This window comes from Macaca fascicularis, chromosome X, assembly GCF_037993035.2.
Source record: "Macaca fascicularis isolate 582-1 chromosome X, T2T-MFA8v1.1".
Taxonomy (NCBI): domain Eukaryota; kingdom Metazoa; phylum Chordata; class Mammalia; order Primates; family Cercopithecidae; genus Macaca; species Macaca fascicularis.
The window spans coordinates 91903835-91927696 of NC_088395.1; the positions used below are offsets into that span (position 1 = coordinate 91903835).

The 23862-nt window shown below is 33.0% G+C and overlaps 2 protein-coding genes across 14 annotated transcripts in view; one reads left to right on the top strand and one right to left on the bottom strand.

The window, feature by feature from the left end:
• ZNF711 (zinc finger protein 711) overlaps window positions 1–12667 on the top strand; it is a 28759-nt gene extending 16092 nt beyond the window's left edge. For 6 of the 12 annotated variants that reach the window (XM_015443875.3, XM_065538087.2, XM_005594059.4 and 3 more), the window contains 6 exons: window positions 3614–3769; window positions 4460–4597; window positions 6632–6769; window positions 7643–7690; window positions 9318–9461; window positions 9964–12667. In XM_015443875.3, the coding sequence (XP_015299361.1) occupies window positions 3614–3769; window positions 4460–4597; window positions 6632–6769; window positions 7643–7690; window positions 9318–9461; window positions 9964–11141 (1802 nt within the window). In that variant the 3' untranslated portion in view covers window positions 11142–12667. The remainder of the gene's footprint in view (window positions 1–3613; window positions 3770–4459; window positions 4598–6631; window positions 6770–7642; window positions 7691–9317; window positions 9462–9963) is intronic. The other 6 variants (XM_045383581.2, XM_074028916.1, XM_005594061.4 and 3 more) reach the window with 1 other exon arrangement.
• A 3607-nt stretch (window positions 12668–16274) lies between these two features.
• POF1B (POF1B actin binding protein) overlaps window positions 16275–23862 on the bottom strand; it is a 107875-nt gene continuing 100287 nt past the window's right edge. Inside the window, exons 15-16 of one of the 2 annotated variants that reach the window (XM_005594064.5) lie at window positions 21915–22029; window positions 16275–18783 (exon numbers count right to left, since the gene is read on the bottom strand). In XM_005594064.5, coding sequence (XP_005594121.3) covers window positions 18778–18783; window positions 21915–22029 — 121 coding nt within the window. In that variant the 3' untranslated portion in view covers window positions 16275–18777. Of the gene's footprint in view, window positions 18784–21890; window positions 22030–23862 lie in introns of those variants that run through there. The other variant, XM_005594063.5, reaches the window with a different exon arrangement.

Genomic DNA, 23862 nt, shown 5'->3' on the forward strand with positions numbered 1-23862 from the left:
ATATAAATGGAGTTATGCAATATGTGGCATTTTATGTCTGGCTTTTTTTACTTCACATAATGTTTTCAAGGGTCATTCATGTCATCACATATATCAGTACATTTGACTCTTGAACAATGCAGGGGTTAGGGGTGCTGAACCCCACCCCCCCGCCGACATACACACAGTTGAAAAGCCATATGTAACTTTCAGCTTACCAAAAACATACCTACTAACAGCCTACCGTTGACCAGAAGCCTTACCAATAGCAGTTTTGTATGTTATATGTATTATATACTGTATTTTTACAATAAAGTAAGTTGGAGGAAAGAAAATGTTAAAATCATAAGGAAAAGAAAATATATTTACTATTCATTAAGTGGAAGTGTGTCATCATAAAGGTCCTCATCCTTATTGTCTTCACATTGAGTAGGCTGTGGAGGGAGAGGAAGAAGGGTTGGTGTCTCAGAGGTAGCAGAGCAGAAGAAAATTCATGGATAAGTGGATCTGCACAATTCAAACCTATGTTATTCAAGGGTCAACTGTACTTCATTCAGTATTACTAATAACGTTCCATTATATGGGTATTATCACGTTTTGTTTATCCATTCATCCATCAGTTAATGGACATTTAGGTTGTTTCCACTTTTTGGCTATTATGAATAATGCTCCATGAACATTTGTGTACAAGTTTTTGTGTAGGTACATATTTTTAGTTTTCTTAGGTATATACCTGGGAGTGGCATACCTCTGAAATATAAAGGTAACTGTCTTGTTTGCTTTTTCACTATTGTGAAATACAGATCCTTTGTATATTGCCTAATCCCATTGCTGTGGTATATCAGTATACTGTATAGTTTTTTGTTTTGTTTTGTTTTGTTTTTTACCATACTCACCATATAATTTTGGTAGATGTAACTAACATACAACAGGTAAAATAAAAAGCCTACCTAACTTTTAAAAAGGAATGTTATATTGTACATTTTACTAAAATGAAATTTTAATTAAATTGTGCGAGTGGGCCATAAAAAAATATTGAATGTTACCAAACTTTGCAGTGTTGGCAAACAATGCACTTCACTTTCTTATATTATATTTAATACCAGAAGAATTCTGTGGTGGGTATTTTATTACTCACTTATTGCTGGATTGAGAAATAACACTATTGGACTTGAATATTGCATACCTTACAACAAGCAAAAAAGTTAAGCTTGAATTTAAAGTTCTTTGAGTATTATCTGCATTAAGAAGAGCCTTTGGGGATTTATTTCTAAAGTCAGTTGATTGCCTATTAAGTCTTTGTTAATTTCGTACTTTCCATAACAAAGAATATAGAATAAATCTTGTTCAAGTTGATAGTTTACCTCTTAAAACTGCATGCCAACATCTTTAATAATTTTATCATCTTCTGTGAACTTAAAATATAGAATAAGTTCAGTTAGTACATTTCAAAATTTCTCATTCTGAGGAATCTAAGTAAAAATTAATGAATGCATTAAACTTAAAAGTATGAACCTTAAGAAAAGGTAGAAATGGAATCAGAGAGAATAGTATTAGTAATTTCATACTTAATGCTAAAATTATGGTACAAAACTATTGAGAAGTGGTGAAAAAAATGTGACTTTCATTTCATGAACTTTAATTTTGTGAATAATAGTTTTAACTCAGCTTATCCCAGAAGGAACTGCGATCACTTTAAACTATTCATGTATAATAAAGCAGAATTTATAAAATGAGAGTATTTTTATTATTTTATTAATCTACCATAAGTTATTTCAGCCTAAAAGTTTGTATTTTGGACACTTTTTGAAGTTTTTTTAATATTCTGTTTTTAATTAACGAATGAGAATATAGTTTTTTTCTGAAAACTTAATGATAATTTTTTCTATAATGTCATTTTTATTCAACATTATTTTATAAGAGAAGCTGTTAAGCCGGTGATATCAAATACTTAATCATTTTTTTTAATTTTAATTTGTCCCATTGTCAAAAATGTTGCCAAAAGTTTAGTAATATAATTAGGAGCTGTGATGGAATGAAAATATGTAGTCTTTATTTTGATCATTTGGATGTTTTCTTTCATAGACAATAAGCTATTAAAATTTGTAAATAGGTTAGAATCATTTATATTTAATCACAAAGTTAAAGTAACTCTGCAATGTAAAGATAAATTTTGATATGTGTTGTTTTCCACTATGTTGAAAGGCCTAAGGAATATTTTTGAAGTTGTATGTATCAAGTTTGAAACTGAAGTAAGGAAAATCTAGACTTTGACCCATTTAGACCTTGCTGAAATTGTTTTTAGGAGTGCTGAATTAATAGCTTTTTAATGCCACTTTATTCTGTTTTTAATGGTTCTACAATTGTTAGATGTATGTAGGGGCTTCACAATTTGATGTTTCATATTTAGTACTGTGATATATATAATGAGGAGTAGATTTTCAATTTAGATTACATTTGTGTTTTTATAGGAACAGCATTAAAATAAAAAATTATAGGCATATAATATTTAGGAGGAATATATTGTTTGAATATTATTTATGGTCAGAAGACAGAGTTTATTAATCTATTCATTGCATAGTTCATGCATAATATTCATGTAAACTTAAGTGTTATCCTAAAAGACTATATAGTGGAGAATCAAAAATTTTAAGTATATTTAAAATGTAAGAAATAGGCCCAAATACTGTTGCCTTATCTTTATATATGATTTACTTTTAATAAGGCAAAAGAGGGGGAAATACCCATTTATTTCCCTTACATATAATTTTGAAGTAAAGCATACATTGCAAAATCTAGATATATACAAAATTTATGACTTGAAGTTGTCTTCCATTGACCCTGCAGAAATTAGAGTATTTACTAAGATTTTATTTCCATGATTTATGAAAAGCCCTTTTTATAGTCATTTAGGTGTTCTTTGTGTTTTTTTTTCAATCCTAGATCTTGTATGCTAATTTGTTTTAGAAACAACCACTATTTAATTTGGGAACTGTTGTTTATGTGAACTCATTTTATGAGTAATATATGTTTTATGTTCTTAATTTTTCTGTTATTAAATTTGGTGTTAGGATTTACCTGAAAATGTTGAAAGTGATGAAATATGAAGCCATTTTAATTAAAGCTATATGGTTAAGTATTTTGTATCTATTAATTGAAATCTATAAATAGATTTTTATATAATGGTGATTATGTAATATAACTGATCATATATACTGTTTCTCATGAACCTTAACACTTTTTTAATTTTTAAAAATAATTTTATTGTTATAGATTTATGTTGCACATGTACAGGTTTATTACATGGATGTAATATTGTGTAGTGGTGGGGTTTGGGCTTCTAGTGTACCTATCACCTGAATAGTGAACATTGTACCCAATAGATAAATTTTCAACCCTCACAATCTCCCCTCCCCCCGCCTTTTTGAAGTCCCCAATGTCTATTATTCATGAACCATAACACTTTTAATGGCTTCATAATAGGTTATTAAGTGAATACAATAGGTAGGTGGTTAACATTATTTCACGTTACACTTTCAGCTTAACACCCAGTAAATGTCAGTGGTAATTTTTCTTCTTTTGTTTTTTGTCAATGGTACTTTTTGACTGAATTAATTTTGTTTATATTTTATAGTGGATGATGTTGGAGAGAAATTAGAGCATATGGGGAATACACCATTAAAAATTGGCAGTGATGGTTCACAAGAAGATGTTAAAGAAGATGGGTTTGGTTCAGAAGTAATAAAAGTGTATATATTTAAAGCAGAGGCTGAAGATGATGTTGAAATAGGTACATATACTAATTTTAATTTATTGCTCTAATAGGAGTTATAATTTATTCTGTTTTCTGAGGACTAGTTTAAAAACATTCTCAAAGCATAGTTTTTTATTATATGTTTCTTTGGGAATAATCTACTTTTAAAAATTGTATATGAATGTAAAGCAGGAATGCAGAATATGTCATTCTTCGATTCTTTCAAACATGAGTAGAATATTACAGCAGAAAATATCAAAAACAAATGATTGGAGAGGATTTGGTTTAGATTAAGAAACTATAATGAGTTTTTACGAGCATGGATTCTAGAGGCAGGCTGCTTGGGTTTTAAATAGGTCCTGCCACTTAGCTAAGTGACCTTTGATAAGTTACTTAACCCCCTTCTGTCTGTTTCCTCATCCATAAAATGCCCATAATAATAACAGCTACCTAGTAAGGCTGTTGTGAGGGTTAAATGGGTAAATACATATAAAAGACTTATATACTGCTTGGCGTATAAGTTTGATGTAAGGATGAACAATTGTCATTTCTCAGTGATAGCTGAAAATTTAAAGTATAATTTATAGGAAAATGTTCTTGGCACTTTGAAATTTATTTTGGAATTTATTTTTTTCTAAAGGGAAATATTTCTATATACTCTCCTTATTAATATAGGTGATTATTCCATGATACTTCTCTATTTTAATATGTGTTTTAATTTTTAAGGTGGAACAGAAATTGTCACAGAGAGTGAATACACCAGTGGACATTCAGTAGCTGGAGTGCTTGACCAGAGCCGAATGCAGCGGGAGAAGATGGTTTACATGGCAGTTAAAGATTCTTCTCAAGAAGAAGATGATATCAGTAAGAAAATAAGGGCACTGTAGTGACTTATCAGTAGCCATCATGCATTCTTTAAAAAAAAATCTCAGAGATACAAGCACTGTATAGGAACAAAGTTCAATAAAATAAGCCTGACCCTTTGACCCTTTGCTGTAAATAATTTAAAAGAGAAGGGTCCTTTTGACCATTCATTTGTACATGTATTGTTCAAATCACCAAACGTTAGATAATATATCTTAATATACTATACTAGAAATACAGAGATGAGCAACATACAGCTCCTGACATCAGTGAAGCTCATGAATATGTAATTATTGAGTACCTACTTTCTGTGCGTTACTGAATATGTTGCAAGATGTTATCTCATTTAATTCTTACCACTCAGATATGAGATAGGTGGTATTTTCTCTGTCTTATGGAAGGAAAAAAAAGATTCAGGGAAAACAGTTTATCCAAGATCATTCCAATATTAAGTGTGAAGGGCAGGATTTTAATGGTTATCTAAGTCCACTGCCAGTGTTCTTTCCACATGGCAGTGGGCACTGTTGGCTTCTCTCTGGATTTAGCAATGGAAGGGCTGATGGTTTGTTCTCCTGTCACTAAGGGGTTATCTTATGTAAGTATGCTTCCAAGCCAAGCTGCCAGGAGTTTGATTTCTTATGCTGTTGATGGTCTCCAAGCAGTTGCTGCTTAAGGTTTTGTGGGACTAAGTACCACAGGACGATCAAACCTCCTCAGGTTTCCTTTCCTGACATACTGCATGTTTCCTTATAAAGACATTTTACTCTCTGCCTACTTTCTCCTCACCTCAGTATAGGAATGCAGCCCTTTCCTAAGGCTATTCCTGTCTTCTTACTATGCTGAGAAAAACACAATGTTGCCTTGCCCTAGAAGGGTAAGAGCCTCCATTTCACTGCATTAACTTGACAATATTGGGCTTTACCTGTGCTGCACTCTGATACCTACTCCAAGTTTCCTTCCCTAGAAGTCATAGGGTGCTGAATTCCACCCCCAAACATGAGTAATATATTACAACTGAAAATACCAGAACAAATGAATGGAGAAGATTCTGATGGATAGGAAAATAGTTTAATCAAATAATTTCTATTTGGTCTCTAAATTCTTTATTTTTTTATTCATTGGTAAGGAAAGGGGCACAGTAGGAGATGAGAGATTGAGGTTTAACTTAACTTATACCAGAATTCTGTGGGAATGTGGGAAACTTAGACCAGTGTCTGTTTTTGGTTAATAGAGAGAAGACAAACTTGGGAGAAGAGCGATACTTTTTTCCCATGTTTTCCCCCACATTTCTTCTGTAGTCATCCAGGATCCCAGTATGTGAATCAAAGGAAAAGCAAAAATTCAAGATAATTTTCTATTTAACAGGTTAAATGTAAACAGATTATTTTATATAAAGTATATTGTGGCTCTCTAGGTTTAAATATTTTTTTTCTTACCGCAATATTGTTTTGTTAAATGAAACTCATTAATGCTTTCTCTCCTCAGTAGAATCTCTTAAAATCTGGCCTATTGAAGAGTGTCCACATATTCTTGATCACTAGCATTATATACATATATAATTTTAATTTAAATTTTAAATTTTTTTCAATTAGTATTTTTGATGATTTTTTTATTACATGTATAGTACTGCATTTCATTTATAATATAGTATATGAGATAGTATGGACCACTTTCTAGTATTATTTCTATGAGAAATATTTTCTGAGTCCCAGAAGACTGTCAGGCAAATAAATGTATAATGCCTGGTAGAATGTATGATCATTCCATATATTTCAAGCGCACATGTTTTTATAAAATTTTTAAAAGCCATTTCCATAGGACTTGGTTCTAAGAGGAGAATAAGAATTTTGGTAAATGATTGTCTCCTAGTGGCACTAGCCTCCAAAAGTGCCTAATATAAATTGAAATTAAATTTATAAATTTTTAAATTAACCAAACTGAAATTTGAAAGTTGAAAGATTTACATTGTTTGGAATTTTTACCCATTTATTAAATATTTGGGGTTATAAACAAGCAATTATTTCTAAAATTTAGGTTGCGCTGAAATAGCAGATGAAGTTTACATGGAAGTCATTGTAGGGGAAGAGGAAGGAACTTCTCTCCCTGAGATTCAGCTTGAGGACTCTGATGTTAATAAAACAGTTGTCCCTGTTGTCTGGGCTGCGGCATATGGTAGGATACTGGCATTTTTTCACCTGATAAGTACATAACATGTATTTACTCAGCCTATAGGCCATTAAATAAGCTGTGTGAACGCCACCATGAATTGGCTAATATAATAAAATGTTTTACACTGTGGACTGATTCATCTCTAGTTACTTTAGATGATTTTCCTACCACACACCTTGTACTATTTAAAATGAATCTTGCTTAATGCATTATGTTTTTCAGTATGATCTATTTTAAATCCTACCTGTATAAGTGAGTGCCATAAAAAATTTTATTTTTCTAAAATAGGAATATCCTTTGAAAATCGATCCTTCCTCTTTTGGAAAAACTTATTTCATTTATTAACTCTACAGATGATAAGGTTTTGGGGTTTTGAAAAAGAAACAGAAACCCAGGTATGCTCTTTTAGAAAGTATATAATGAAAGGTAAATTTATCAACTTATTTTTTCCCTTTCAGTCTTATTTTATTTCATTCCTATGTAATGTACAAGATGGTCCAGGTATACTTTTTACTTTGAAAAATTTTGATGTTCAAATGCATTAATTTATCTAAACTTGGTTCTTCCAAAGGTTCATTCATTCAGCAGTCATTTATTGAGCATCTTCAAAGTTGGGGGTACACTGCAGAAATATCTACCCAGTTTTCATTTAAAAAGTAAAATTGTTCTAGATGTTGACAATTCCAAGGATGCTGACAGCAGCCCTTATTTTCAGTATGTGACATTATCTAACCTATGGGAGTGGAAGAACGCAACAATTTTTTTTTAACCCAAGGAATGGTGGGCAAAGTAAGATTCTGTAGATTAAGATGTGATCCACTAGTAGTCATTGTAATTAGCATATCAGTTTTTAATTAGTCTTTTTTTTTTTTTAAGGAGATGAAAGAAGAGTCTCCCGAAGATATGAAGATTGTCAAGCATCAGGTGAGAGAGCATTGTATATGAGATGTGAGTTAAAGGTCTGACTTTATATACTGCTTGGTAAGTAACAAGTTTGTGTCTACAGACACATTTGTTGGACTCTTACTTGCTTAGTCATACCTAATCTAGTTAGTTAAATAGGAGTTTGCCTCTTTGAGGAATTAATTTATATGTGGACATAATGTGTGTTAATCTGTAAATGCAGTTCAATTTAGATTTCCCTCAAACTTCAAGCATCAGGCAGTTTACCACATGGACCATAACAGGTTGCTATGGAAAAAATAAAATAGAAATTATTTGGACAGAAAAGTAACAATTATTCATGATATCAACCCCTTGTTAGTGTTCTTTTCGGGGCAGAACTGTTTTCTTAATTTCTATGGCAACCAGTGCATTTATATATAACTGTTATATAAAACCCATGTGTCAGCTTAATTTTGTTTTAGTTTTAATAGACTCTATATAGTGTTATTCTCTAGTTGATCTTCTTGTTAAGTTTTCTTAAGCAAGGAGATACTTTCTTATGATAACGTGTCATTGTTCTGTTTCTACCCTTGGGGAGTGTTTGACTCTCTAAACTTAAGTGTTGATTTCGAGAAATTGATGAGAAGTATAGATCACAGCATATAAGTTAACCTGACAGTTTTGTAGGTCTACATTTTTTAGCTAAATTGCATAAAACCACAACGGATTTTTGAGAACTAGGATTTTATTAAGTACTTAAATTGCAATAAATTGCCTACCATATGTTAACCCCTAAAATCAATATTAATATGTAGTACTCTTTATATCAAGTACATTATTCTGAAGCATATCTACAAGAGATCTGTTTTGTTTTTTATGCATTACACATAGTCACCATAACTATAATGGTTCACTAATATATCTACATTTCTTTTTCAATTAATTTCATCAGCCTTCATTGGTTAAAAAAAAAAAAAAGTTGGTCTGATGCCAAGATTTTGTTTCAAATTCAGTTTCTTCTTTTTTTTTTTTTTTTTTTTTTTTTTTTTTTTTTTTTTAAGACACAGGGTCTTGCTCTGTTACCCAGGCTGGTGTCCTGTAGCACAATCATAGCTCACTGCAACCTTGAACTCCTGGGCTCAAGCAGTCCTCCCATCTCAGGCTCCTAAGTAGCTGGGACTACAGGTGCATGCCACCATGCCTGGCTAATTTGTTTTTTTGTAGAGACAGGATCTTATTATGTTGCCTAGGGTGGACTGAAATTCCTGACCTCAAGCAATCCTCCTGCTTCAGCCTCCCAAAGTGCTGGGATTACAGGTGTGGGCCGTCATGCCCAGCCCAAATCCAGTTTCTTATGTTACATTCATCTTATCAGTTTATTCCTGATAAAATTGAGATATTTTAAATTTAATTGATGATCAGACTGAGATATTTTAAAGTTAATTTCACATGATATCTTATTCAAAGTATTTACACATATATGTCTTTACTTGTGAGTGAGAGAGAGCAAGAGTGAGAGAGAGAAACAGAATCATAAGATGGATATACTTTGTGAAATTTACTACCACAGTGGTAACTTGGTGTCATGTCATCTATAGTAACTCATCCAACAGAACCAAAAAAGTATAAATGTATGTAATTTAATAATGTTTCAATTTTTTTCCAGGAAATACTTTGGACTCAGCATTAGAAAGCAGAAGTAGTACAGCAGCACAGTACCTTCAAATTTGTGACAGCATTAATACAAATAAAGTACTTAAACAAAAAGCCAAGAAGAGGAGAAGGGGAGAAACCAGGCAGTGGCAAACAGGTAAATACTTTGCTTTATGAATATTATAATTATTTGAGATGTGGAAGTATTTTTTTGTCACCAAAGAAAAATATCTGTGGTTTACACGGCAGTTCTACTCTCCACGTTCCTGTTTGTGTATGTTATAGATAATTGGTTTTTGTTTTTCATATTGTGTGACTGGTACTTAATAAAACTATGGTTGTTTGCTCTTTATTCCAAAGATACTTTTACAGAGAATTTTCATGTTGGTTTAACAATAAAGGGTACCTGTTTTTGGTATTCAAAATATATATGATACTGCATTTTGACATGTGAGTGGTTCATAGTAGAGTGCTGCTCATTACATTTTAGTGAGCTACTTTGCATAAATTGCTTTTATTATGTATTTGTTATATTACAGAATTTTATTCAACTAGTATAGTTTTCACATAGTGAATGCCAACTAGTTTTGGCACTTTTGTTATAAAATCCTTTAAAACAGTCTGACCAAATGTCACAACTTTCTCTTTTCTTTATCTAGCTGTTATAATAGGTCCTGATGGACAGCCCCTCACAGTGTACCCTTGCCATATTTGCACAAAAAAGTTTAAATCCAGGGGATTCTTAAAAAGACACATGAAGAATCATCCTGATCATTTAATGAGGAAAAAATATCAGTGTACAGATTGTGACTTTACAACTAACAAGAAAGTGAGTTTCCATAACCACTTAGAAAGCCATAAGCTTATAAACAAAGTCGACAAAACCCATGAATTTACAGAATACACACGAAGATACAGAGAGGCTAGTCCACTGAGTTCCAATAAACTTATTTTAAGAGACAAGGAGCCGAAGATGCACAAGTGCAAATACTGTGACTATGAAACTGCAGAACAAGGACTGTTAAACAGACATTTGTTGGCCGTTCACAGCAAGAATTTTCCTCATGTTTGTGTTGAGTGTGGGAAGGGTTTTCGACATCCTTCTGAACTCAAGAAACATATGAGAACCCATACTGGTGAGAAGCCATATCAGTGTCAGTATTGCATTTTCAGGTGTGCAGATCAATCAAATCTGAAAACTCACATTAAGTCTAAACATGGTAACAATTTGCCATATAAATGTGAGCATTGTCCCCAAGCATTTGGTGATGAGAGGGAGCTTCAACGTCATCTGGATTTGTTTCAAGGACATAAGACACACCAGTGTCCTCATTGTGACCATAAGAGCACCAATTCAAGTGACCTTAAGCGGCACATCATATCTGTTCATACTAAGGATTTTCCTCACAAATGTGAGGTCTGTGATAAAGGTTTTCATCGTCCTTCTGAGCTCAAAAAGCATAGTGATATCCATAAGGGTAGGAAGATTCATCAGTGTAGGCACTGTGACTTTAAAACATCCGATCCATTTATTCTTAGTGGCCATATCCTTTCAGTTCATACTAAAGATCAGCCATTGAAATGTAAAAGGTGCAAGAGAGGATTCAGACAACAAAATGAGCTCAAAAAACATATGAAGACCCATACTGGAAGGAAGATTTACCAATGTGAGTATTGTGAATATAGCACTACAGATGCATCTGGCTTTAAACGACATGTGATATCGATACATACAAAAGACTATCCACACAGGTGTGAATTCTGCAAGAAGGGATTCCGAAGACCATCAGAAAAAAATCAACATATTATGAGGCACCACAAAGAGGCTCTTATGTAATAAGATCAATATAAAGAAAGAAGCTATTTAGGAGATATGATATGCTACTTGGGAGAAAACTCTCACTAACTGTCTCACCAGGTTTCAAAGCTTGATACTAAACCATGACTTTACATTCTTTGTATTAAAGATCTTAAAATATTTGAATTCATGGGGGATCCCATAGCCCTTTGAAAATTACTTAAAGAATTTAAGAAGCACTATAGTGGTCGCAGAAAAACTTCTTAAGTATCTATGTAATAGTATTATATGCATACTTAAACTACAGAGGGGAAAAGCAAAGACAAATACTTTATTTGGCTGATTATGTTAGATACAAATGTTTCTGAAAAGAGAATACATAATTGAGTTTAGCGATGCTTTGCTATAGCAAGCAAACCCACTTTTATGCAATTTTAGAAATGGGGCGGGGAGACAAAATGTGGTCATTCATCAGTCACTTAGTCATTGAGCCTTTTATATTGTACCTGGAAATTAAATTCCAGAAACAACAAAAGTTTTGTGTATTCATTAAAAGAAAACTAACTGGAAAGCAGGTTAGATTAATTCAGTACTATTAAAAAATTCAGAGCTGTTAATATTTTATCACAGGATAGGATACTTAAAATATAGCATTCTGTGCTGAGGTCTAAGGTGAAGTCTATAAAGATTAAAGTTCCCTTTTTTTCTGATGTTCAAGTTGATTGTTGTTCAGTATGGCATATATGACAAAAGTATATTTGAGTCAAATGTGGCTTTCGAAACTGGATGCAACATTAGCGTTGCAAACAAAATCAGCACTATATTTCTTAAAGATCTAAAGATTAAATTGAGAGAACACAGTTTTCTTAAATATTATAATGTCTAGAGTTTTTTTAGGACAGTCTTAGCAAGTATGATTGTTCTAGTCTTACTTGCTCTAATGTTTAAAGGTGCAATTTTATGCCATTATTGAAATTGATTTTTAAAATCTATATACCATATTATTAACATGCATTTTCAATACGAGGCAGTGTTTATGCAGTATTTAAACAGAGCAATATGCTGCCAATAGAGTTTGGAGGTGGATATTTAGTTTACAGTGTATAAACTTAAAATATGCATCCCTTTAACAACGCTTTGTGTTAGCATGCTGCAAATCAAAATGGCACTTAATATTAAAAACTGGTTTAGGGAAATTTTATGAAAATCCTGTTCATAAATGTAATGCATATGATATGTACTTTTAAGTTTTAGTTGCTTCATGTTTACATTCAGCTGTTTACCATAATTAAAATGTAATTTTACTTCATGCTATATTGTGGCTTTGTGTTTCAAATAATGTTCACCTTTCTGTTTTTGCACCAGATAAGAATCAGTTCCTTGAGAATAAATTTTTTATCTTTCTTAACTTCAGAATATTAAATTTGGAATATCTACTAAAATTGTGTGTTATGTGGCTGTAAATGATGTACACGCTGTAAAATAAGATCGCTACTGTTATGTGGGATTATTATTTCTAAATGTTACTCATTGAAATGAGCATACAATAAAAAGCATTTATTGCACTTCATGGTTTTATGAGTTTATTTAAAGTTGCAATATTTTGTATTAAAAGACTTCACTTCCAATTTATCTTAGGCAGATTGGTCCTTTCTTTAATGTCTTGCTGAATTTTGTTCATTAACAACAACATGAACTAGGAATTTAAACAGTTATGATGACTGTGTAATGCATATTTCTTAAGAATGTATGTTATCTGCTAAAATCATAATGAAATACTATAAATAAAAGTGTCCATTTTAAGATCTTAGATTTCATATTATAGAGAAAACTAAAAGTTCTTAACTTGCTTAAATGATACAATCCTGAGCAGTGAATACATCTAATTATGTTCCCCAATATACATTCAAAAGGAAAAGTATTGATGTGTGTATTTGGCAAAGATTTCTGCAAGTGAGCATAAAAATAACTTTATGTTCAAACCAGTGAGCATTTCATAGAATTCTATATATATGGCATGGTTAGTTAAGACTCTTTGTCAATTGAATTATTAATTATTATTAATCACTAGCAGAAAAAGAAATATCAGCCTCACATGTTAGACCAGTGCTTCTTAAATTTAACGTCTATAGAAATCACCTAGGGAACTTGCTGAAATGCATATTCTGATTCAATAGATTTGGTGTGGGCCTACAATTCTGCATTCCTATTAAGTTCCCAGGTGTTGCCACCATATGAGTAATAAGGTGGTAGATAAAAGCACCTGCAGTAATTCTGGCACATGTTAATTACTATGCTTAAACAGATAGTTGTGGGTGAGTGGACAGAGGGAATTCTTACTGAGGACATGACATTAAAGCTGAGATATGAGTGGTAAGAAGCAGCCAGCGAGATCTTGTGGAAGAGCAAGGCAGAGAAACCTGCAGATGCAAACAACCTGAGATACAACAAGCTTTGGCTGGACAATCGTTAGCAAGGGAGAGTGATAAGAGATGGTTGCAGTGATCCAAGATTGCGCCATCGCACTCCAGCCTGGGTGACAAGAGTGAAACTCCATCTCAAAAAAAAAAAAAAAAAAAGATGAGACCTATGAGAAGTTTGAAACGGGAAGTCCTTGGGAAAAGTTAAGGAAAAGAATACTGTTACATGTTTTGAAAATCACTCTGGAGGCTCTAAGAAATGTAGAGGAGCTGAACGATGCAGCCATGTTAAGAGGTTATTCTAGTTGTCATGGTTACAGTGGAGCTAGAGAAAAGTATATGGATTTTCTTCTATATGTATATTGGGCTTAGAAAATGTCAGCCCAGGTAGAGCAGATATGAATTTAGCCCATGTTACAAACAAAATATTGTCTTTAAAATATGGATTTTCCTGGCATAATGCTTTCCTACATACCAGAACAGATTCCACCTAAAAAATGTAAATCTGTAAGTCAAAGTACCTTCACAAGACAAAGAAAAAATTGGGAATTACTGAAAAAACATTTTTCTAGAACAGTTCAGGGTCATATGTGTAGATAGATTTATCCAATTGTCACTTTTAAATTGCTTACGCCATGAAGGAGAAGATAGTATTTGGGAACTCTTACCCAGATAGGGCCCTTAAATTCAACTGCTCATGTCTCTTACAGGACAACCACAAGTTTAGTTTGAACCTTGAACTTTCTTTAAAGATACATATCCCTTTAATTGCAGAAAACCATATAGAAAAATATAATGAACCTCTATATAGCCATCACCCAGCTTCAATAATTATCACTTTATGGCCAATCTTGTTTCATTTGTATTCTTCCTCACTTATCCCTTCATCCACTTACCCCTGATTAGCTTATTTTGATGCTTCCTTCCCCCACTGGTTTAATTTGTAGCAAATCCCAGACATCTTTGCAACAAGTTTTGAAGGATACAGCACAATTCTTAACATGCTTACTTCCAAGGGGGAAATGACTAGTCTTCTATGAAGGCAGAGGGACAAAATAATCATCTCATTTAACTCTTTCAACTTCCCCTTGTGAGAACCAAGAAAAAGCGGACTAGACTTGGTATTCCATACAGTACGATTTTTTTGAACTAATAAGGCTTTAGAGAAGCTGCAGGACTAGATTAGAACCTTAGAATATAATTGGTTTGAGACCATTCCCAATCTCCCAACTTTGTTCAACTCCACCCTGTCCTTCCAAAAGAATTATAACTTGTAAATTTGGAACTGATTGAGAAAGATCTCTTCTTGTCTTGGATCCTGGATAAGAACTGGATATTGTTATGAGGGGTCTTTAGATTCCTAAAGGTCCTGCAGAAGAACTTGGCTAATTTGTAACTTCAAGGGCATAGCATTAGATGTCCCAAACTAAAAATGTGTCGCTTGCCTGTTTCAGTTATGCCTTTCTCTTTGATCATTACCCAAGTAACTACTCCAAAGGGAACTCTCCTCCATTTTAAAATCTGGACCAATTGACAATATTGACACTATCTCATTTAACCTATAATGTAAGTCCTAGTCACCTCCCATCTGATTCCAAAACCCTCTTGTCCTAGATTCCAGTGCCACTCACCCATCATGACATGGCTGGCTCATCAGACTCTTTTAGGGAACTAGATCAAAAAGCCTATATTTTCTCCCATTTAAAGACATTTGTCTGTCTTATTGGATCTTGGCACATATGAATTAATAAGTATTCAACACTGTTAGCAAACAAACTACAGAATCAAAGCATTACATTGGAAACACTGTTCCAACATAAAGGATCTCTGGAACATATACTTCAATTTGAAAAAGAATTATTTTAATGTGGTAGGATGGGAAACCAAGCGTAAAGGCTATGAACTTAACAACATCTCATTGTCTGTGACAGGCCAATCTAAGATTACCAAGACTGCCTAGCTATCTAATTTTCTCGTAAAACAATTCTGAGGTATGTCTTCTTCAGGACTAAATATTGTTAAATGATTTATTAAGAAAGATGCACTTGTTTATTACTTCCTTTATTTAAATGTTTTCTATGTACTATTTCATATATCCTAAGTTGTGTGTGAAATACTTCATATTTTTTTAACCGGACAAAAAGTACTATGGAAATCCAGTCAATTTGGTTTTGGCATGTGGTGGGGAAGATGTACCTCATAAGGAAACTTTTTCACAACATATTATTTACTTTCAAAAGAATTAATATTTTCAAAAGAAACATGTCATCTTTGTAGATTGCAACAATGGGAAAGGTGTGATGATGGCTTTTTGTTAAGGTGATCTAAATTGGGCGGTGAGATGGAAAGTTTTTTAAAGCTTTATTTTGTTCCTTTATGTTAAGAAGGAGTAAGGCAGCAAAAGCACTATTACAAGGATGGGAAGAATGCTTTATGGAACAAGTGAGTTATGGAACTTAGAAATCTAAGTTTGAAAGCAAAGAAATTCTAATTTAAAGAAGAAACTTGCTTCAACTGGAGGTTGAACTATGTTAAAGTAGTCCACATAAGGAAATTTTCTGCTTTTGTTTTTAATGAGAGTGATGCTTGTTAGCTCCAACATAAACATTCACATGATGATAATTTCCTGACAAAAATATACAGCTAAACTAAAAATCCTTCTGCATATTTCCTACTTGGACTTTCACACAAACCATGTAAATACTTCACATATTTTATTTAGACACATAAACAGATTACTTTGCATGTCATTGCGCAGTCTCCATTTTATGTGACAAATCTAAAGTGAAAACATACTGGAATATAAATTAGATAAATAGGCACTCCTCACCTGACAACTTTGAAATTTTCAGAGATAAGCAGTGTGAAACTTATGAGAGGGAAATGTATCACTACTACCTCTATTGATCTTAATCACAAATTGGAAAAGATATATATTTGTCATTTAAATATATAGAACAGCTCTTTATATCATCACATTTTGTATTACAATTGAAAAAACTGTTAAGTATGATAAGGATGTTGTTATGACCCCAATTCACTATCCATGGATCAAGTGAGCCAATAAAGTGCTGACTTCTTACTTTTTAAAATCTTTGTGGATATATAATAGGTGTATATATTTATGAGGTACATGAGATATTTTGATACAGGCATGCAATGTGAAATAATCACATCATGGAGAATTGGGTATCCATCCACTTAAGTATTTATTGGTGTTACAAACAATCCAATTATACTCTTAGTTATTTTAAAATGTACAATTAAGCTATTATTGACTATACTCACCCTGTTGTGCTATCAAATACTAGGTCTTATTCATACTTTCTAACCATATAGTTTTTGTACACATTAAGCATCCCCAGTTCCCCTTGCACACCCCTTTTCCCAGCTTCCGGTAACCATCCTTCTACTCTCTATATCCATGAGTTCAACTGTTTTGACTTTTAGATCTGACAAATAATTGAGAACATGCAATGTTTGTCTTTCTGTTTCTGGCTTATGTCACTTAACATAGTGACCTCTAGTTCCATCCATGACTCCTTAACTGCCCCCGAATTTTGGACACTGTTTTTTTTAAGTATTTTGGAAAACTCACACCTGTTCTCATTTTTAAACCTTAATAATAACAGTTTCCTATTAAGCTAATAAAACTTCCCCTTATATTATTTGTAATGTGTGCATAACATAGAACACTTTTTTTACAGTTACATATATGAATTATTGGCAGAGGAGAAACTCCTCTGTTGTTCCTACACCAAGGGAAAAAAAAATGTAAGGACTGTATAGCTCATGAAGAATATTAACATTTTTCTATGACAAAATATTGATAAAACTGGAATTGTATCAATTCATGTTATGGAGCTTAACATTTTAGCCAAAATATTAAGATAATATAAATGAGGCTTTTAGCTTCATATCAAGACCTATTTGAATACTTCTAGAAAAGAACATTAAAAGTTTTTTCCTCATTTATGGTTTGATGTAGTGTAGTGCCCCAACTGTTCTTAATGGTTTCTTAGTATAATGCATAATTATTATTATATAATTATAAGGCATTGCAGAATTTTATGTGGATACTTGCAAAGATATTTCAGTTCAAAACTTCAAATTATATACCCAAATATGTTTGTTGCCTTAATCTGTACTTGGACAAAGGCAACATTTTAATTTTTGCTAAGTCTTAACTTTAGCCAGATGGGTTGAAATTTAAAATTTTCATACTCATCTTGCATTGAAAAAATACTTGTGTTCACTTATGTTCACTTTGTAAGGTCATTAAAGCCCAATTGCTAAATCAACTTCTAAGCATACTAAATACTCTGCTACAAAATATTTCTCCCAAGTAGGATAAATCTGTCAAGTATTTGCTGTTGCTATTTTTATTCCCTAGGTCTTTATATCTATGTAATATTTCAATGACATGTTTGCATACCACTATGAAAAAACTTACCTTCCTTCCACCTACTACTACCATATTGTGTTATATGTTTTTTAAGAGGTAGGCTCATTTGGGGAAGGTATGCTTTAAAAGAACAGATTTGCCAAGGGACTAATATGTACTTAGAACCAGAATAGCATACTGTATAATTTAGTGGACTTAGTTATTTTAAAAGATATTATTCCACTTCCCTACTAAATGAAATTAATCATCACCTTTGACTTAGCTATCTCTCCAACAGGTGAAAATACTGTGAATAAAGCATATCTTCTAGTCATAAGGCCTAGTGTGAAAAGCAAATGTGAAAAGCAAAGTAGATATGTATTCTATACTAGCTATTATTTTTGCTTCAATTGTATTTTATCTTTTTCTGTTAAAAAAAAAAAAAACCATGATTTCATCTTGTGACTGAACTGCACATATAATATCAGAGAAAATCTTCTAATGGCATAACTTGTAAAATCTCTACCCCAACAAATTAGTTCAATATCTAGGAGGCACCCTATCTGAAAAATAATGAGCTATCTTCTACGGTGTCTGCAATCAAACTTTAAACAAGCAGGTCCCTCTTTCAATTAGTGTGTTGTTATACTGAATACATGAGTGTTACAGAAAAGATTTAGGTCTCATAAATGGCTGAAGAAGCTGTCATCTACAGAACTAATTCATTCCATTAGATTTCTTGGGTTAGCAGCATGGTTCCAAATTCTGATTGGCCTTTAGTGATGGAAAAATAACAAAGTACTAATGCAGACACTCACACACACACAAAACAAAAACGCCTTTGAGTTGTAATACTTTGAAGTGGATCCATTCATGGCTAGAAAAGAAAAAAAAAGTTATCTTACAACTGGTTCATAATTAAAGTCAATGTTACTGTATGCAAAGTTATGGAGAATTATTTAAATTGGTATGCATAAAACAAAAGGACATCCATTGCACTTTTGTGGCACTGTTTTATACATATATTCAATGACACAATGATTTGTCTTTCTTACTTTAGTCATGGTATGTTTCAAATGACTTTAAGAGTGAAAGAGAATTAAGTAGATTTCCTTCTTAGTATTATTTAGAGTTTAAGTATGTCCAATTGTCTCTTAATAAATATGGATTTTCATCTGTGAATGCATTTAAATATATTCTGACCTTGCTATCAGTATCTATAGATTCTTCAAATATCAATTTTGATTTTTACTGCTGCACATTTTTACTGGAGAGAGAAGTAGCGGCTACTGTTCTGTAGACCCTTTATTTGGCAGGTCTTCATATTGCCACCTCTGGGACACATGTGGTTAGGGTTAGTAGCAGCAATTGCTTCTCAGTCTTAACTTTCGGCATCAAATTATCTTTGGCAAATTTTAAATTCTATGGGTTGATAATTAGTAGTAAGTAATTTTCAGCTAATTAATGACCTAACAAAAACAACATTTCAGAGTTTAAATGCGGTTATTTTTACTTTGGGATTACTAAACATTGGTTGCTTTCATTGATGACAACAACCATACTTAAAAGATTGATGGCTGGATTGTAGTAAAAGAAGGGCTTCAGCGCTAAAGAAACTTTTTGGATTTTTTTTTGTTGACTTAAATATTTGAGCTTGTTCAACCAAAAGATGTTTCTAAAAGTTATTTAACAGATGTTTAATTTTATTAACTATACATCTGAAGTGTAATTTTAAAATATTTTTCAAAAGGTTCTGCAGAATACCTGATTGATATTTGTATATTTGTCTATTGCTCATGATAGTATACTTAAGCATTTTAAGGCTTTTATTGAAGTATAATAAACATGTAGAAAAAATTGACATAAGAATTCAAATAAATGAATTTTCCCAAACTGAACATGCATATGCAACCATCTCCCAGATAAAGAAACAGAACATTATTAAGACCCTGAATCCCTCCTTATGCTTCCTTTTAATCAGTATCCACCCCACAAGGATAACCATTTCTTCATTTAATAGCCATAGATTTAGTTTTGCCTACTTTTAGTACCTCAGTAGTTTGACAGGTAGATAATTTATCATAAGAAGTCAAAAGCTGTCATTTTCACAATGTTTTAAGTCAGATCGGTATGATTTGAGAACTAGAATCCTCAAACTTTTCTCTGTTCATTTCACCAGAAGGATATCACACATTCCTATGATCCCTACCAGTGGCTTACTATTAGAATCTCTTGAACCAGTGTAGGAGTATATAATTAGGAAAAAAACCCAAGAACATTCTGTTAGCAGTTTTTCAACCTCAACACTATTTACTAGGGGCTGGACAATTCTTTGTTGTGGGAGACTGTCCTTGACACTGTATTATGTTCAGCAGCATCCTAGTTCTCTAACCACTAGATGCCAATAATACCCACCCCTCTGGTTGTGAAAACCAAAAATGTCTCTAGACATTGCTAAATGTCCCCTAAGGTACAAAATTGCTGCTGCAGAGAGCAACTGTGCTAGGGAATATACAGTTGGCCCTTGGTATCCACGGGTTCTCCACCAATGATGGGTTGAAAATATTCAGGAAAAATATCACTTCTGTAATGAACATGTACAGACTTTTTTTACTGTTATTACCGCCTAAACAATACAGTATAACATGTACTTAGAATCTACATTGAATTAGGTATCGTAAGCTAGAAATGACTTAAAGTATACAGTAAGATGTGCATAGGTTATATGCAAATATTATGCCATTTTGTATAAGGGACTTGAGCATGTACAGATTTTGATATCTGCAGGGGATCCTGGAACCAATCTCTCATGGATATTGAAGGACAACTATATACCCCCTGTTTGATGATCATTACTTTAAAACTTAATAGAGCAATATGTGAAAGTTTTAGAGAAGTAGCTCTCATTCCTTTATAAGAAGGTTTCAATAATCAGTCCCCTTAGCAATGGATTGGACCACCTAAAAGATGCTAAGATCCATGTCACCTGGCCATTTTGGAGGATGTTGTAGAAGGTAAAGTAAATATTGGAGTATATGATGTTTAAAGTATTCTTCAGCAGCCTCACTATAACTGTGGGATTTAAAGCTGGAGGATGTTACAATCTAGTGAGGAAGCTAGAAGCATCTCTTCTTTCTAAATCCTAATTATATATATATATACACACACACATATATATACACACACACGTATATACATGTGTGTGTATATATATGTAAAATCCACAGGAATAAGTACCACATGCAAGACTGCAAGACAATTCTATTGAAACATGCCTCTTCTCCATTTTCCAGTTGCCTTCATAATTGTCTATGACATTTGCTACCTGCTTTAGAAAAAGGGAAACTTTTTTGGAAAATTTGAATGGAACCCATTCAATAACTACTGAGCTAGGCAAGAAAATAAATAAAATTAGTATATCACTAATGTTTATCTTCCTTTTGTGGGGCAAAAATTATATTTATATTATAGCTTAAATAATCAATTATATTGCCCTATGTATCAATCTTTCCAAAATTTCTTAATTCTCACTATGTATCAATAATGGAAACAGAAAATCCCAAGAGAAAAAAATACTCAAAAGTTTTTGGTTCATTTGATTTTTTACATCAATTTTAAAAAGCTGTACATATATAATCGGTCGGGCGCGGTGGATCACGCCTGTAATCCCAACACTTTGGGAGGCCGAGGCGTGCAGATCACGAGGTCAGGAGATCGAGACCATCCTGACTAACACAGTGAAACCCCGTCTCTACTAAAAATACAAAAAGAATTACCCGGGCATAGTGGCGGGTGCCTGTAGTCCCAGCTACTCGGGAGGCTGAGGCATGAGAATGGCGTGAACCCAGGAGGCGGAGCTTGCAGTGAGCCGAGATCGAGCCACTGCACTCCAGCCTGGGCCGCAGAGGGAGACTCCATCTCAAAAAAAAAAAAAAGAAAAGAAAAGAAAAGAAAAAAACCTGTACATATATAATCAAAATAGGGCTAAAAATGTCCAAGTGAACTTACACAAGTGTATTTGTCTTCTGTTTTCTCAATCACAATAGTCTGTGTTTCACTACCCGGTGGTATATATTCGTAGTCATCATACAGGAGGCCTAGGATTGGATATTGTGTCCTGTACCTGTAGATAAGAAAAGAGTTTACAGGCTGCATGAGAAAATAACTTACATTCCTTTTTAGTCACTCCTAGTTTGATTGCCCTTATTAAGCCAATTTGGCTCTGAATGACTTTTTAACTGTTACTGAAAAAAGAAAAAAAAATCCAATTTCAATGGACAAAGATGTACAACCATTATTTTCAAGAAAATAAAATAGAGAGACTTCTGTTTCTGGCCATGATGGACCACTGGCAGCACAGGACAGTGACCCCAGAAAAGGGAAGCAAATGATATGGGCCCTACAAGTGACTAGCTCACTGCCTGGAGAGATTTTCTTGGTCACAGGATAAGGAAAAGGAAGCTAAACAGATCCCAGCAGTCTCACCAAGATGAGATGATAAAGTTTAGAATAAATATAGGCAAAGGCACCCTGAGTTTGTGCGGCACAGGAGCAGACAGAAGAGAGCTACATAGGCAGAGGTCAGGACAGCTGTAGGGGTTTTCCCAAGAACCTTTGGGTGAGTACGGATCAGTGTGTCTATATGTGGAGAAGCTACCAAGACTTAGGAAATAATGACTAGAAAAGAGCAGGCTGGCAATTTTTGGAGCTCTCATAGGGTTGGTAATGTTTTGTGTTCCACTAAGCAGAGTGAAAAGCTCTCCTGATGTAGAAGCCATCAGATAGATACCACAGAATATTGTCTTAGTAGTGGGATAAAATTAGCCTCAAAGTACAGGTTATTCTCAAAAAGCTTAAAAGCAAGGCTTGAATGTATGAAATTGTTTCCAAGTAATTTCCTCTCAGAACAAAACCCCAAATATTTTAAGTAATACCCTAGCAAAAATCTAAAATTCAACAATATAAAATCACAATTCATGGCATTCAATGAAAAATGAATAGTCATGCAATGGAAGATATGACTAATAATGAAGAGAAATATAAATTAGTAGAAACAGACCAAGAGACAATACTGATAAAAAATTAGTAGGCAGATGTGCATTTATTACAAACATGCAAAATATACAATGTATATTCAAGAAGTTAGAGGAAAGCATGAACACAATGAGGAGAGAAATAGAGAATATAAAAAAGATCCACAATGGACTTCTAAAGATTAAAAATATAGATGGCATTAACAGCAGATTAGGCACTGCCTTAAAAAAAGACCAGTAAATTAACAGCAGATTAGGCACTGCATTAAAAAAAAAGACCAATAAATTTGAATACATCAAGAGAAATAATCTAAAATAAAACAAAAGAAAATGGAAAAAAAATGAACGAAGCATGAAATAACTGTGGAAAATATCAAATGTCCTTATATATGTATAATTAAAGTCCTGCAGGATTGGCAGCAGAAAAAAATAATTGAAGACATAATGACCAAATTATTTCCAAGTGTGATGTAAAGCTATAAACACATGTATCCAAGAAGCTCAGTGAATGTGAAAAAAAGAAACATGAAGAAAACTACAGAGAGGCACATCATTATCAAATTGCTGAAAACCAGTCAAAGAGAATCTTAAAAACAGTCTCAGAGAAGAAAGGACATTATTCAAAGAACAAAAATCATAAGATTAACAAAAAACTTATCAGTCACAATGAAAGTCAGAAGACAGAAGAGCAACATTTGTTAAAGTACTTTTTTAAAAAAAGTGTAAAAAAAAAATCTCCTTAATCTGATAAGCAACTTCAGCAAACTCTCAGGATACAAAATCAATGTACAAATATCACAAGCATTCTTATACACCAATAACAGAAAAACAGAGAGCCAAATCATGAGTGATCTCTCATTCACAGTTGCTTCAAAGAGAATGAAATACCTAGGAATCCAACTTACAAGGGATGTGAAGGACCT